Here is a 12,792-nt window from a genome sequence, read left to right as displayed (position 1 = left end):
TGACATGAATCTATTTTGTTTGGTGAACTAAATTAATGCATGGATCTTGCCTCAGAGAAAACCTTTAAATTAAAGGATTCACCAACATTATATCCTTATTATTAGTTCTTTTGACTGCCCAAATTAAAACAGATTTCTTGTCCTGTTACCCTATGATGAAATTAATACACATCGAACATGTCTACATCTATCTTACATGTAACATAGTATTATAATACAATTGGATTAAAACTTATAAATAAACCAGGGAAATTAAAATTTTCTATAGGGGATAAGGTAGTACAATACTTCTTTTTTTAGTAAACCAGACGAATTTATTAAGGCAAACCGAGGAAACAGAGTTACAAATATTCTGAAGGCAGGAAGTAGATAAAGACCAACTAATCATGCTTGAAAGTGACTTAAAAGATATTGATTTTCACGTACTTGATGCCATTAGCTAATTAGATATTTTCCATTGGCATTGGGTGTGCATGGGTAGGGCTTAGTGAAGAGCTGCCTAAACAATAAAGCCTATTTATTGATTTGTTGATCCGTATATCTTTTGGCTTATTTGTTTAATTGGATGTGATATCAACATTCTATCAAATGTCACGTTAGTATTCAGAGCCATTAGCAACTTCTTTGATTACTGGGATATGGGGTAATATACTGATAAGAACTCCCTGGAGTCTTGATCCTTTATTTATATAGAGAAAATTTTTCTCAATCCACATGGTTAGATTCATGACACATGTTCACTTGAAAAACAAACTATTTTTTTAAAAGGAGACGTAATAATTGAGATTCCTACACGATTCCATTTTAAGACTTCTAATCTCTCTCAGCTATTACTATATATGTCGAAACCAAATAAGATTAGCAAGTGTTACCTGAAAAAGAAAATGACGTTAACAAGGAATAATATGCACGCAAATCAAGAGAGCAACTAACTATTCCTTTTTTTTTGGGGGAAAAAATAACCTTTTTTATATATATTGGGGATGGAGGTATTACCGCCATCAAGCATGATTGGGCCCATGACCTCTCCACTTAGAGTTGTTGGCTTTATTGTCCGACCAACCCAATGATGTTGATACATGGGGATTCCCTCTCTCTCTCTCTCTCTCTCTCTAGTGATATGATTCAGCCACCTGTAAATATCCTAATCCAACAATACTCATTGGATATATCCTAGCCCTTGATTCAAAATATTCTACATGATACTGAACGCTAATGAGAAATTTCTCCAAAGAGAAGATCCAAATCTGAGTTTTGGTGGTTGGCCAAAACAGCTTCGGTCATGCGCATTTGTCCTACGCATTAAATGCACAGGACTATCCTGCGAAATTTTAGGTTGTATGATTCAAGATCTCAATTTAGATTCTGACTTGCCCATTGATTTTTTAACTGTCGAGATCAAAATGTCAACCAAGATGTCAATCCGACGTTTCAAAATGTCTTGTTGGACGGTCCTGCTCATTTTGAAGCAAGTCCTACTATTGCCAAAAGTGTGAGCTCATCGATAAAACTGATTCACTAAAAAAAACAAAAAATGCTTTACAGATTCTCTTTCTGGTTTGGTCGTTGCAATAATTACAATTGATAAAAAATTTCTCCAGATGAAAACTCGAACCTCTACCTACTAAAAATCATGTATAAAAGGCTCAACTGTCTAAGTTGACCCTCACCAAAGCATCCACACATAAAAGTATTGGAAGCTTAAGCCTACCATTCACAGAAAGGAGATATTCTGGTTTTTTCTTTCGTTTTTTTTTCTTCTTTCTGGTCTCTCTTAGACAGAGAGAGAGACAGAGAGAGATTTTCAATCATGGATTACTCAGCTCTTTTGCAACCTACACCCATGTTGTTGTTCTTTGCACTGCCACTGCTGTTCATACTCAATTTGTTCATTAGGGGTAGAAGAAAACTACCATATCCACCAGGACCAAAAGGGCTTCCCATAGTTGGTAACATGAACATGTTAGATCAACTCAACCACCGTGGATTTGCCAAGCTCGCCGAGAAATATGGTGGGCTCTTACATCTCCGACTAGGTGTTCTTCATGTGGTGGTGGCTTCTACTCCTGAGATGGCTCGCCAAGTCCTCCAAACCCAAGACATCAACTTCTCAAATCGCCCTATAAACATCGCCATTAAATACCTCACTTACGACCAAGCTGACATGGCTTTCGCTCATTACGGTTCTTTCTGGCGTCAGATGCGTAAGGTTTGCGTGATGAGACTCTTCAGTCGCAGAAGAGAAGAGTCATGGGCATCCGTAAGAGATGAGGTTGAATCCATGGTTCGCATTGCAGAGTCAAGTTCAGGCAAAACCCTTAACGTGGGAAAGCTTGTCTTCTCTCTGGCAATGAACATCACTTACAGAGCTGCTTTTGGGTCTGATGTTCAAGAGGGTCAAGAGAAGTTCACGGCCATGATGCAGCAGTTTTCGGAGCTATTTGGTGTTTTCAATTTGGCTGATTTCATACCTTGGATCGGTTGGGCTGATCCAAAGGGTCGTAAGATTCATCAGACGCTCGTCAAGGCACGAAACGAGCTTGATGTTTTTATCGATAAAATCATTGATGATCACCTTGCCAAGGGGAAGACCAGCAAACCAACTGATATGGTTGATGAAGAAATTGACAGTGATATGGTTGATGATCTACTCGCTTTCTACACTGAAGAACCTCAGAAGAATACCGAATCGGTTGATGCTCAAGGAACCCTTACACTCACTAGGGATAACATCAAGGGCATCATCATGGTAAAAGTTCAACTGCATGTCTCTTTTTTGATAATTAGATAATTAGAGGAGGTTTGTTTCTTCACTACATATTAGGGGTTGTGCTTTAGTGCAGCACTGAGCTGCCTAGGGTTCCGATAATTTTTTGTGGTCGAGATTGAATATCGACCACGGTTTTTTTTTTTGGGCGGGTTTTTTTACTTTTTGAACCACAACATTGAAACCCAACCAAAAAAAAAAAAAAAAAAAAAAAACCAAAACACGTAAATCTCGACCACAAAAAATAATCCGAATCGTAGGCAGCTTAGTGTTGCCCATTAATTGTGCGACACTGAAGCCAAATGCCATAATAGGAGTGGGATCCAAGTGGAGCCCATTGGATTTCACCTCTGATTGATTTTATTCGCACTCAGAGGTGTGTTTCACCCCTATTGTGTGTGAAGAAGTTTGATGGTAACGCAGACCTCTACAATGATAGGTAGAGGACCTAGATTGCAAAAATTGTAATAAATGTAGGCAAATGAATGTCGAGACACTTCAGGAACTGGTCCAATTGTGTTGAAGTGTCTTGAGCATCCATGTACGTATAAGGATATGATCAACCCTAGTGGTTGAAGTCATTAGAGAAAAGTTGTTTCCCCCTATTGACAATGATAGGAAGGAAATGATTCTTTCTAAGCAGTCAAGATAGATTAAGGCTCTAATGTGCGTAACGGGACCCATTTGGTGTATAGGCATTAGTCGAGCCAAGTAGTATGAGATAGGTTAAAGATCTTGACTAAACTTATTCAATCACTTTCATAACTTTTGGCACACTGGTTAAGTACCATTGGTACCAAAACTGACACCATCTCAATGGTTTGAACTCAGAGAAGAGTTACCTAGTAGAATGGTTAACTGAAGTAGACCCCTCCTTCAAAAGGAAATTTGAGGGAGAACAAAAAAAGGGAAAAGAATCATTTCATCATTTGATGTGAATACGAATGAAATACATGCAACTTAATTTTCTCTAGCTAATCATGCGAGCATGAATTTTGCTGTTGTGATTCTTGTGATGTATTAAACCTGTTTCATGCTTCATCATCTCAGGATGTGATGTTTGGGGGAACAGAAACGATAGCATCATTGATAGAGTGGACAATCACAGAGCTCCTGAAAGCTCCTGAACACATGAAGAGGGTGCAACAAGAACTGGAGGACGTGATAGGCCTAGACAAGATGTTCCAAGAAAAGGATCTAGAGAAGCTCCCTTACTTCAGATGTACAGTCAAGGAGACACTCCGCCTCCACCCACCACTACCAATCTTACTCCATGCAGCCAAAGAAGATGCAGAAATAGGAGGCTACCACATCCCAAAGGGTTCAAGAGTGCTTGTCAATGTTTGGCAAGTTGGAAGGGACAAAGATTCATGGGAAGAGCCTCATACATATAACCCAGCTAGGTTTTTGAAGGATGATGCCCCAAATTATAAGGGAAGCAATTTTGAGTACATACCTTTCAGTTCAGGTAGAAGGTCTTGCCCAGGAATGCAGCTGGGAATGTATGGCTTGGAATTGGGTACTGCTCACCTTCTTCATTGCTTCAACTGGGAATTGCCTCCAGGCATGAAACCCAGTGATATAGATATGACTGATTCCAATGGAATTACTACTCCCAAAGCAGTTCCGCTCCAAGCTGTACCCACCATTCGTCTGTCTTGCCCTATCACTTTCTGAGTTTTCATGAACTAATGGTAGCTCTGTGTGACCATGCTGGGACTAATACACCTATGAATACATGGAAACTTGCTTTCCTTTGCAAATGTAGGAGCTTTTGTCTTGAACTACGTGTTAATGTATTGTAAAATTGCAGAAATAATATTACTGCATAATAAGAAAAGGTCAGAAACATGTAAGTTGAAGCATGACTTCATTTATGATACTTGTAATTCGGAATACAAATATAAATGTTCTTATGAATAAAACTTTTTTTTTCTTCTTTCAATTCAGATATTTTCGCTCTTGTTATTGGCCAATTTGAGTTTGGATCCTCTACCCCAACAGTAGAAGACTCTGGTCTCCTCATATCCTCTCACCACATATTTAGATCTGACATCTGTCTTGTTGGTATTCAGAGATAGAGCCCTTTCCTACATGTTTGATGAAAAGATGTAAGAAAAGCACAGTCCTCTACCTGTCTGGGATAAAGGATCTAACTCTTCTTTTTCATAGCCACAACTCAAGCTCTGACGTCACTCTAAGAACAACAGCAAATGATCAAGAAACTCATCATCTTCCTCGTTGTCCTCATCATCAGATTATTACTTTGTCTCTGGTTCTGTGTGAGTGTGTATCGACCTTAATTTGAATGTGATTTCATGAAAAATATATGCCCGGTGGACATGAACATGCATCATAACTTAACTTGGATCTGAACCATCTGTTTGTTTTCCATTCCCAGTTAGAAATGGTTACCCGTTCTCCCTCCCTTTTCATGATCACTTAAGTGTGATATATCCGAACTTCTAAGTGGATCCACTGTCTGAGTTTGGAACACTTTCTAATGGTGATTGTAGCTGCATATGATATAATTTCTGGAAACAAACGGATTCCAGAACAACACCGATCAAGATTATGCAAACACAATCGTCTTTGTGAGACATTCTTGTGCAGCCAATTCATTATCTGCTTCAAGAAAATTTAGTTTCCATCTCAGGCCATCTTTCTGGTCAAAATATATCACTGATTAGAATGTTTGAATCATCAGTCTGAGTTGGATTGTCAACAGACCTGAGACAGGCAGATAATACTGCTTTAACTTACAATGACATAAGAAAAGAGATACATGAATAACAACAACCGCACAAGAAGAAAATCCAACAAATGCGGAACCCCAACTCTTTCTTTATTTTCAAAGCAAGCTCAGCTGTTTTTATTTGGGTCGCCTTCTGTAAGGGTATAGTATGTCATCAATATTATCCTTTATGTAATTGCCCACTCTATAGACGTTCCTGGCAACACCTGAAGCTACCAGATTTGCGTTCCTTGTAAACCTGCATTATTTCAATTGCTTCGTTTTTTAGCATTCTGTAGTACATGTTGGGCTGCACTTTAAGACAACAAATATTAACTGATTAAATCAAATTGCTAGCACACCTGCCCAGAAAGTCTTCCCCAATGGCATGTGGTGGTTTGTAAGTTCGAGGTTGAGGGAATGCACGATCATCTACAAAGGAACATAAACCATGAGTTAGTTGAAAGCTATATTTTAATTCATAAACATCAAAATTGGAGCAGTTTCAGCCAAGAACATCTATCTGTTCATCCAGATATTCACATAATCTGAATATGAACACAAGAAACATAAGAAACTGCTTTTCTGTTAAAATCTCAAACGGGATCACATGGCAGCACAGCTTGACAAACATGGACAAAAGAAAACAAATTAATTTTGATTTTGTATCATAAGAAAGTAAAAGATTCAGAACCCAAAGTTTGGAAGTGACGAAACAAGATCTACATTAGGATGACCAACAAATTGAAGCAATCAGAAATAGAACCAACATGCGCTTGATGCAAATGTGAGCAAGATTCCAGGTGAAATCTCTGAACTCTGTTGGCAAGCCAGTGGCAAAAGAAATTGAATTCTACCAATCATTGTTTTCTTCTTTCTGATCCTTACGGGTGGAGAAAAGGCAGCAATTAGTTGGGAAGCCAGTGGCAAAAGAAATTGGATTCTCCTGATCATTGTTTTCTTTTTTCCCAATCCTTACAATTGGAGACAAGGCAATAATTCGAAGGTTAAAACTCGAGACCTCCCCACTGAGCTAGGTTTAGAAAGCATCACAGTTCACCACTTGCTCAAGGTAGTTGTTGGCTGGCATTATTGCTCTACAACAATTATATCATTTACTAGATTTGGACCACTTAAAAAACATTCAAGAACATAGAAAAAACAAAAGGGTAACAGAAAATGGAAATAAGTGAAGTTACAAGAATCATCCATGTAGATATGCATGGATAGACCAGGTAAAGAAAGCAAAATGGAGGGACACATAAGGAGACTAAAGGCTAGAGCAACACGGCCCATAAAAGAGGAAGCTTGTTTTCACAGTACACATGATCCCCCCACTGAACAAACACATGAAGGCCAAGTAGAATGCAGCTTGCATAGGGTGCACATAAAATTTATGAATGCACTAGTCCATTACCTTCTTTATTGTGAACATGAGCAGGTGCATGGTCAGTAGTTGTTGAAGCTCTTTTATCCACCAAAAGCTGCATGACAAGGCTTGTTTATGTGAGACTTCAATTTGCAGGTTTACAAACAAGCATTAAATATAGAAACAAAACATCTTGCTTCCCCTCCCAACTTTCCCTTTTCCTCCTTTTGGGTGAGAAAGAGAAAAGGGGGGGGGGGTTTACAAATCTTCTGGCATTATATAATGACCAGAAATAAAAGCAGCACCTGGTGGTGCATATGCATGGCCAGAAATTCTTTTTTCCTTTTGGATGGATGAAGAATATCATTACCATAACCCCAAAGGGGAAGAAAGGAGAAGAATGTACAAGGAAGGGGGTGTCAAATGACGAGGCGACAATTAGGACGAGTCTAGACCACAGGTAACAACAATCAGCCTATTACTTGGGTCTCCAAAACAAGAGGGTGAGGGAGCAACTGAAGCCTACCAAAGACATTAAAGCAGGTGGATTTCCAAATCAAGTCCAAAGATCTGGAGTTGGAGGTCCACCTCCTAAAGTTTCATTCCCAGCATAAGCAAGAGGTTGTAGCACCAAACACCAACTTGCCAACCAAATTACAAATAATTGTGCTAGGAAAAGGCCTCAAAAGCCATAACTAATCCCTGGAAAACTGAAGGAGCGTCTAAAGCGGGGTGAAATGGAGCAGATGGGTCTCCCCCATATAGAGTGGGAAAAGGGCAGAAGAAGAAGAGATGCTTTACATTTTCAGGGCCATTCCAACAAAGAATGCAGTTGTATTGACAGTTAGATGTCTATGGATGAGGAATTAGCCAGAGTTCAAACAGTATTTGATGGTATGCATCAGAGTATATGTATGTATTTAGATGTACCAGTTATTGGTTACAAGCAAAAATGTTAGCATTGTATCATTTCATCATGTTAATAACAAGCATGATATTAACCTCAATACCAACACAAAATGGCAGCTCAGCCTGCTTATCCTGTGAATCTGTTGGAGAATCTTTGCCATCCAAGTACACAGAATAGCCAACACAGGAATACTTGAAATCTGTAAGATTTCGACCCTCTTTGGAAGCTTCCATCTCAGATTCTCCCACGATGTAGCCAGGAACTGCTAATGAAATTAGAAAATCAGTAAATCTTCTGGAAATCTCAGTGTCTTTCAATTCAAGGATTTAGATAAGATGGTTACAAATGTTGGGTTTCAAAGTGACATCAACAACAGATTACAAGTCAATATCAGCAGGAACTTTGATGGGAAACCACAGAAATAGGCATACTTTGAATAGCAAACAACCTTAAATGTCCAGGATGAAGAGTACCTACCTATGATATGAGATCGTCAGGAGCTAATAATACAGAATCGGATCAATGGTAATAAAGCCATTAAGATGTGCATTGCATTTTCAGTTTACAAGCTCTTTCTGGGCTACATGTTAGCTAGAACACTACAAGTTGTTACCAATCTAAATGAGCAAAGAAATGATAAAGAAGCAAACTGATCCATAAGAAAGTATTGCACTTGGGATGCTTGATCTTGAACCACATTGATTTATGTAATCTAGTACACCAAGTAATAAGAATGAACCTAATTGCAGCACTTACAACTAGAAATATGGGAAGTTTCTTAAGGTGGCTTTCTTATGTGCAGCAGAGACCAAAAAGATGCACTAGTAAAACCAAAAGACGTAGTGCAATTTAAAGGCTATAGATCTAAGCCAAGGCAAAACACCTGGGGAATCATTTAACAGATGATAGCCAACAGGGTACAAAGACAGAACAGTGCCCACAAAGCAAGCCCAAAGTAGGATAAGGACTCCAGGAATAACAATATCAGGTAAAGGATATGAAACCATCAATCAAAACAAAAGTATGAACTGTTCAGCTGATGATGGGGCAGTGCTGCAATAGATAGTCATGAGACCTATAAGGAATAGTGTAATACTATAAACCAGTTGTTCATGACACTAAAACATCTCAACATTTAGAAACTTGTCCCGCAGTCCTCCAAAACGCTTATGATGCCTTGAGACAGCTCATTTGGTATCACAATTTATTTTCCATAACAATTCAAGCAGCACTCTGTTGGTTCTTGGGAGTGATTCTTATGATGAATATTTACTTGCTATAGTTAATACCCATAAAGCATGATGAAGTGATCTGAGGGATGGGGATGCAAAAAAATTAAAAAAAAAATTCCCCAAGAAAGGATTGATGTTGCATACGGTAGTAAGGATATTTGCTCATGGCTGATACAATACCACCATTTTTCTATAACTTATTCTATCAGAAAGAGAGAGAGGGGGGGGGGGTGTTGGGCGGAAGAAAAGAAAGAAAGAAAGAAAAACTAAAAAAGAGCAAAGCATTGAATAAACATTCCAGAGAATCAAATTGTACAAAATAAGATTCTAGGCTCCAATGAATCATAAGCCCTCAGAGTCAACCCAGAGAAAACATACAAACCGTACCATATTTACCAAAACACAATCGCACTTGGCTATTTACAAGACCTTTTTTTTTCAAGTGCAGAGGGTGTTTCAGGTGATCAATTAAGCATAAAATATGCATGAGACACAACATCCAAAGAAATTGGCAACCACCCAACAGGATTCATTCAAAATAGAATTCCCTACTGCTTCACGGTTGGATAGTTTTGAGTATTGGGAAATATTTAAAGCCATTTAAATCCAACACTGAAAAATCTTGTGACATTGGTACATGGCTTATGTACATAACAAAGCACAAGCACATGAATAAATCAGAAAAAAAAACTATAACAAAAATCCGAGTGAAGGGAGATGAATAGGCAACTCTGGAGAAAGAGAATATGAAGAAACTTCAGGGAAAAGAGAGGTCCTATTCAAGGGTTTCAGCAAGGGCACAAAGCCTGTTTCCTTTTAGTCTTCCATTATACCTGAGTTCAACAATGAAAACACACATTCTATCTGGGACGAGTGGGAGAACTTGATAACATGTTAGCCAAATATATTTCTGGGAGGGGATCCCCTATAATTCCTGGGAGATTGGGTTTGTTTCTGGAGAGCCCTTCATGGGTATTGCGGTGCTGCACAACACCTGAATGTACAAGTTGCTACTTTTACAATCAGTAGAGTTTTTATTTCATTCTCAAAAAGAACTATATATTTAAGAAATTAAATCATGTCATAAGAAGGACACAGTTATGGATTTGCAACTCTTTTAAAAACTCTAAATGCAATAACATACTAAAAATATTAAAAAAAAAAAAAACCTTCTAAACATACCACAATCATTTCATAAATATGAATGATAAGTACTGTAACAAGACCAGATGAATGGCTTATGTCAAGCACAAGTCAACAGAGCTTTTATGTGGTCTAAAACAGAAAAATTGGGAATCTGATTGGAACATGTGATACATATGCCAACCTCTACTCATTCCAGGTCACATCAGGTGCGTAGTTTTGTATACATTTTACAATCCGGCTACTAAAGTTAAGGACAAGCAATATAAAGCACGTTTTATTTAAATGTTTATCCTGCTGTTATCTTCTTTTTTATCTGGTTCCAGAACACCCCCCCCCCCCTCCCAACCTTCTCCTTCCTCTCTTTTTCTTCTTCGGTCTTACACAATAAGACTCATTTGTGCCTTGCTACAACAGCTTCTACATCCTCACCTTTCCATATGATTAAAACTTTTTGTAATGTAATGTATTAGTGGGTGTTCCTGTGCCATGATTTGCTGGAGCTGGCATGGAGGACAAAGAATGACACCATCTCATCAGGCACAACCATTGCTTCAGCAGGTGGTGTGATATATTGCAAGGCAAGATGCCTATGGAGCAATTATGTTCATCATCCAAGTCTCAGCAGCACTCCGAAGCACAGCCCATAAAGCTCTGTCACTAATGATCCTGACTCAAAGACCATAGGAAGTTAAATGAATGGTAGTTGTGGCTGTATGAATAGTTCATTTGTTGTTCAGAGTTGAAGGCATGCGATATGATGGCTGAAGTTTTGCAACAGATGCAGTTGGCTTAGTACCCAAACCCATTCTAACTGAACATAAACAAACACCATCAACCTGTATAGTCACACAGCAACCAGTGCTTATCCTCACAGTGACTCTATTGAACTGTGCTAACAAAAACATATTCTTGTCGAACTGAAGGAGGGGGGGGGGGGGGGGCACTCTATCTTTCAAATGAATACTGCCCCAAAAATCATATAACACTACTTTAAACCCCCAGTAAGAATCCAAAAAAAATTGCAGCAGCTGACAGTGGTTTTATCCATGTTGACTATTAGTTTAATATTATTCTAAAGAACAATTCAAAACGCTTTTTACGCCAAGCCGTAACTGTGTGACTGAAAATCTGCTCCTTCAATTTCATGATCCCCATTGACTTCGTTGAGTTCTCCGACCAGCTATGGTACGATTGCGGTCGGAATTATGCATCATGCGCAATAGTAAAACGGATGACCAAATGCAAAGAGAGGAGAAGAAAACCACTCGAACCCAAGCTGCCATCACTATTGTTCCTTCTTCCTTTTTATTTTACTTTTTCAGCTCTTCTCTCTATGAATACTCAAGCTCCATCATTAGATGCAACCTCAACGCAATCACGAAAGAGATGGAATTCATAATCCCAAACAAAATTTTACACCCATGAATGAAACGACCTGCAGGAATTGGCAGAAATACTAGCTAATACAGGCCATTTAAGATCGTTACAGGCTTTTACCCCAAAAAAAATTCATTACAGGTAAATCAAGCTTCAATTTTTCCAATATCGACATCAATAAAAAAATAATAAAAAATAAGATAACCCCAAATCCAAAACCTAATCCAGTAAAGCGAAGCAACATAACGCAAAAGAGGGGGGTTGGGGGGTTGGGGGGAAAATACCTTGTTGAAGGGTCCTGCTGAAACCGACACAAAGAGGATTCCGAGCTTTGGATTTCAGAATCGAAGAATAGTACAGACATCCCTTGCATGACTTTCCTTTCGATCTTACCACAGGGTTCGGATTTTCATTTCGGCCCCCGTCGTCTTCTTTATTCATCTCCATAGCCCCAAATTTCTCTGTTCTCTCCCTATACAAATTCTTCTTAGACAGTTTGTTGATTCTTCACGATTTCCAGAGTTTCCTAAGCTCACCAAACTTGCGAGATAATATTGAACCCCAAACAGCAACAATTACGACGCTCTCCGATATCGTCACCAATCAAACCTCACAACCAGACAGTAACATATGACGCTTGGGGTGCAAAAACTGCAAATACGACGGAACAGCGTGGCTCCTCTTTCGGTTTATACACACCAAGCTTTTACTGTATCAGTTCCGATACAAGATCCTGTGATCGGAAGATAATCTACAATCTGTGCTGTGTCGGCCGATAAAGTTGATAAGCATCTATTGGCTTTTGGATTTTACACTTTTTAACCTGTTGAATCGATATGTATTAGTAAAGATATTACAGAGTAGCACGTCTCAACTCTCAACACAGAATTTTTTTTTTATTTTTTTTTTTTTATTTTTTGTATTCATATTGTAAAAGGTTAAATAAAATTAAATATTAATACTTGGGAAAATAGATCATGCTTAGATAAATGCACTAACAGTGCACTTTTATCTCAAAACAAAAAGCTGTGCTTAAAGGTTTAATTTTGAATTAAAAAAAAATTATACTCTTTTAATTTTTAAAATTTTCTCAGCCACTTGTTTTGCATATAATAAATGCGCTATTGTGGATGTTTACCTAGTAGAAAATTCTGTCCAATCGGGTAGAAAATTATACATTTACTCCTTTACACTTTTTATCATTCATTATGGAAGAGGACTTGCATGTGAACATCCACAAGATAAATCAAATGTAGA

At 38.3% G+C, this 12,792-nt stretch overlaps 2 protein-coding genes across 3 annotated transcripts; one reads left to right on the top strand and one right to left on the bottom strand.

Moving 5' to 3' along the window:
• The first annotated feature begins 1,658 nt into the window (after positions 1 to 1,658).
• Positions 1,659 to 4,715, top strand: LOC149014326 (cytochrome P450 84A1-like). Its single transcript, XM_089155417.1, has 2 exons — positions 1,659 to 2,749; positions 3,818 to 4,715. The coding sequence occupies exons 1-2, from the start codon at positions 1,811 to 1,813 to the stop codon at positions 4,442 to 4,444; spliced, it is 1,566 nt and encodes a 521-aa protein (XP_089011543.1). The 5' UTR covers positions 1,659 to 1,810; the 3' UTR covers positions 4,445 to 4,715.
• Positions 4,716 to 5,026: 311 nt separating this feature from the next.
• LOC149014325 (altered inheritance of mitochondria protein) lies at positions 5,027 to 12,215 on the bottom strand. 2 transcript variants are annotated; one of them, XM_089156182.1, is made up of 5 exons: positions 11,820 to 12,215; positions 7,873 to 8,045; positions 6,919 to 6,985; positions 5,864 to 5,933; positions 5,027 to 5,760 (listed from the first exon to the last, which is right to left on the bottom strand). In XM_089156182.1, the coding sequence occupies exons 1-5, from the start codon at positions 11,980 to 11,982 to the stop codon at positions 5,640 to 5,642; spliced, it is 594 nt and encodes a 197-aa protein (XP_089012308.1). In that variant the 5' UTR covers positions 11,983 to 12,215; the 3' UTR covers positions 5,027 to 5,639. The 2 variants fall into 2 exon arrangements, with proteins under 2 accessions (XP_089012308.1, XP_089012309.1); XM_089156183.1 differs by having other exon boundaries at positions 5,032 to 5,760; positions 7,873 to 8,042; positions 11,820 to 12,214.
• Between the last annotated feature and the right edge of the window lie 577 nt (positions 12,216 to 12,792).

The sequence above is a fragment of the Hakea prostrata genome, chromosome 5, assembly GCF_041222555.1.
Source record: "Hakea prostrata isolate BN-2017 chromosome 5, UWA_Hpros_2, whole genome shotgun sequence".
NCBI classification, from domain to species: Eukaryota; Viridiplantae; Streptophyta; class Magnoliopsida; order Proteales; family Proteaceae; genus Hakea; species Hakea prostrata.
Note: the sequence above shows the minus strand (reverse complement) of the source record. Positions and strands in the feature narration are given on the sequence as shown.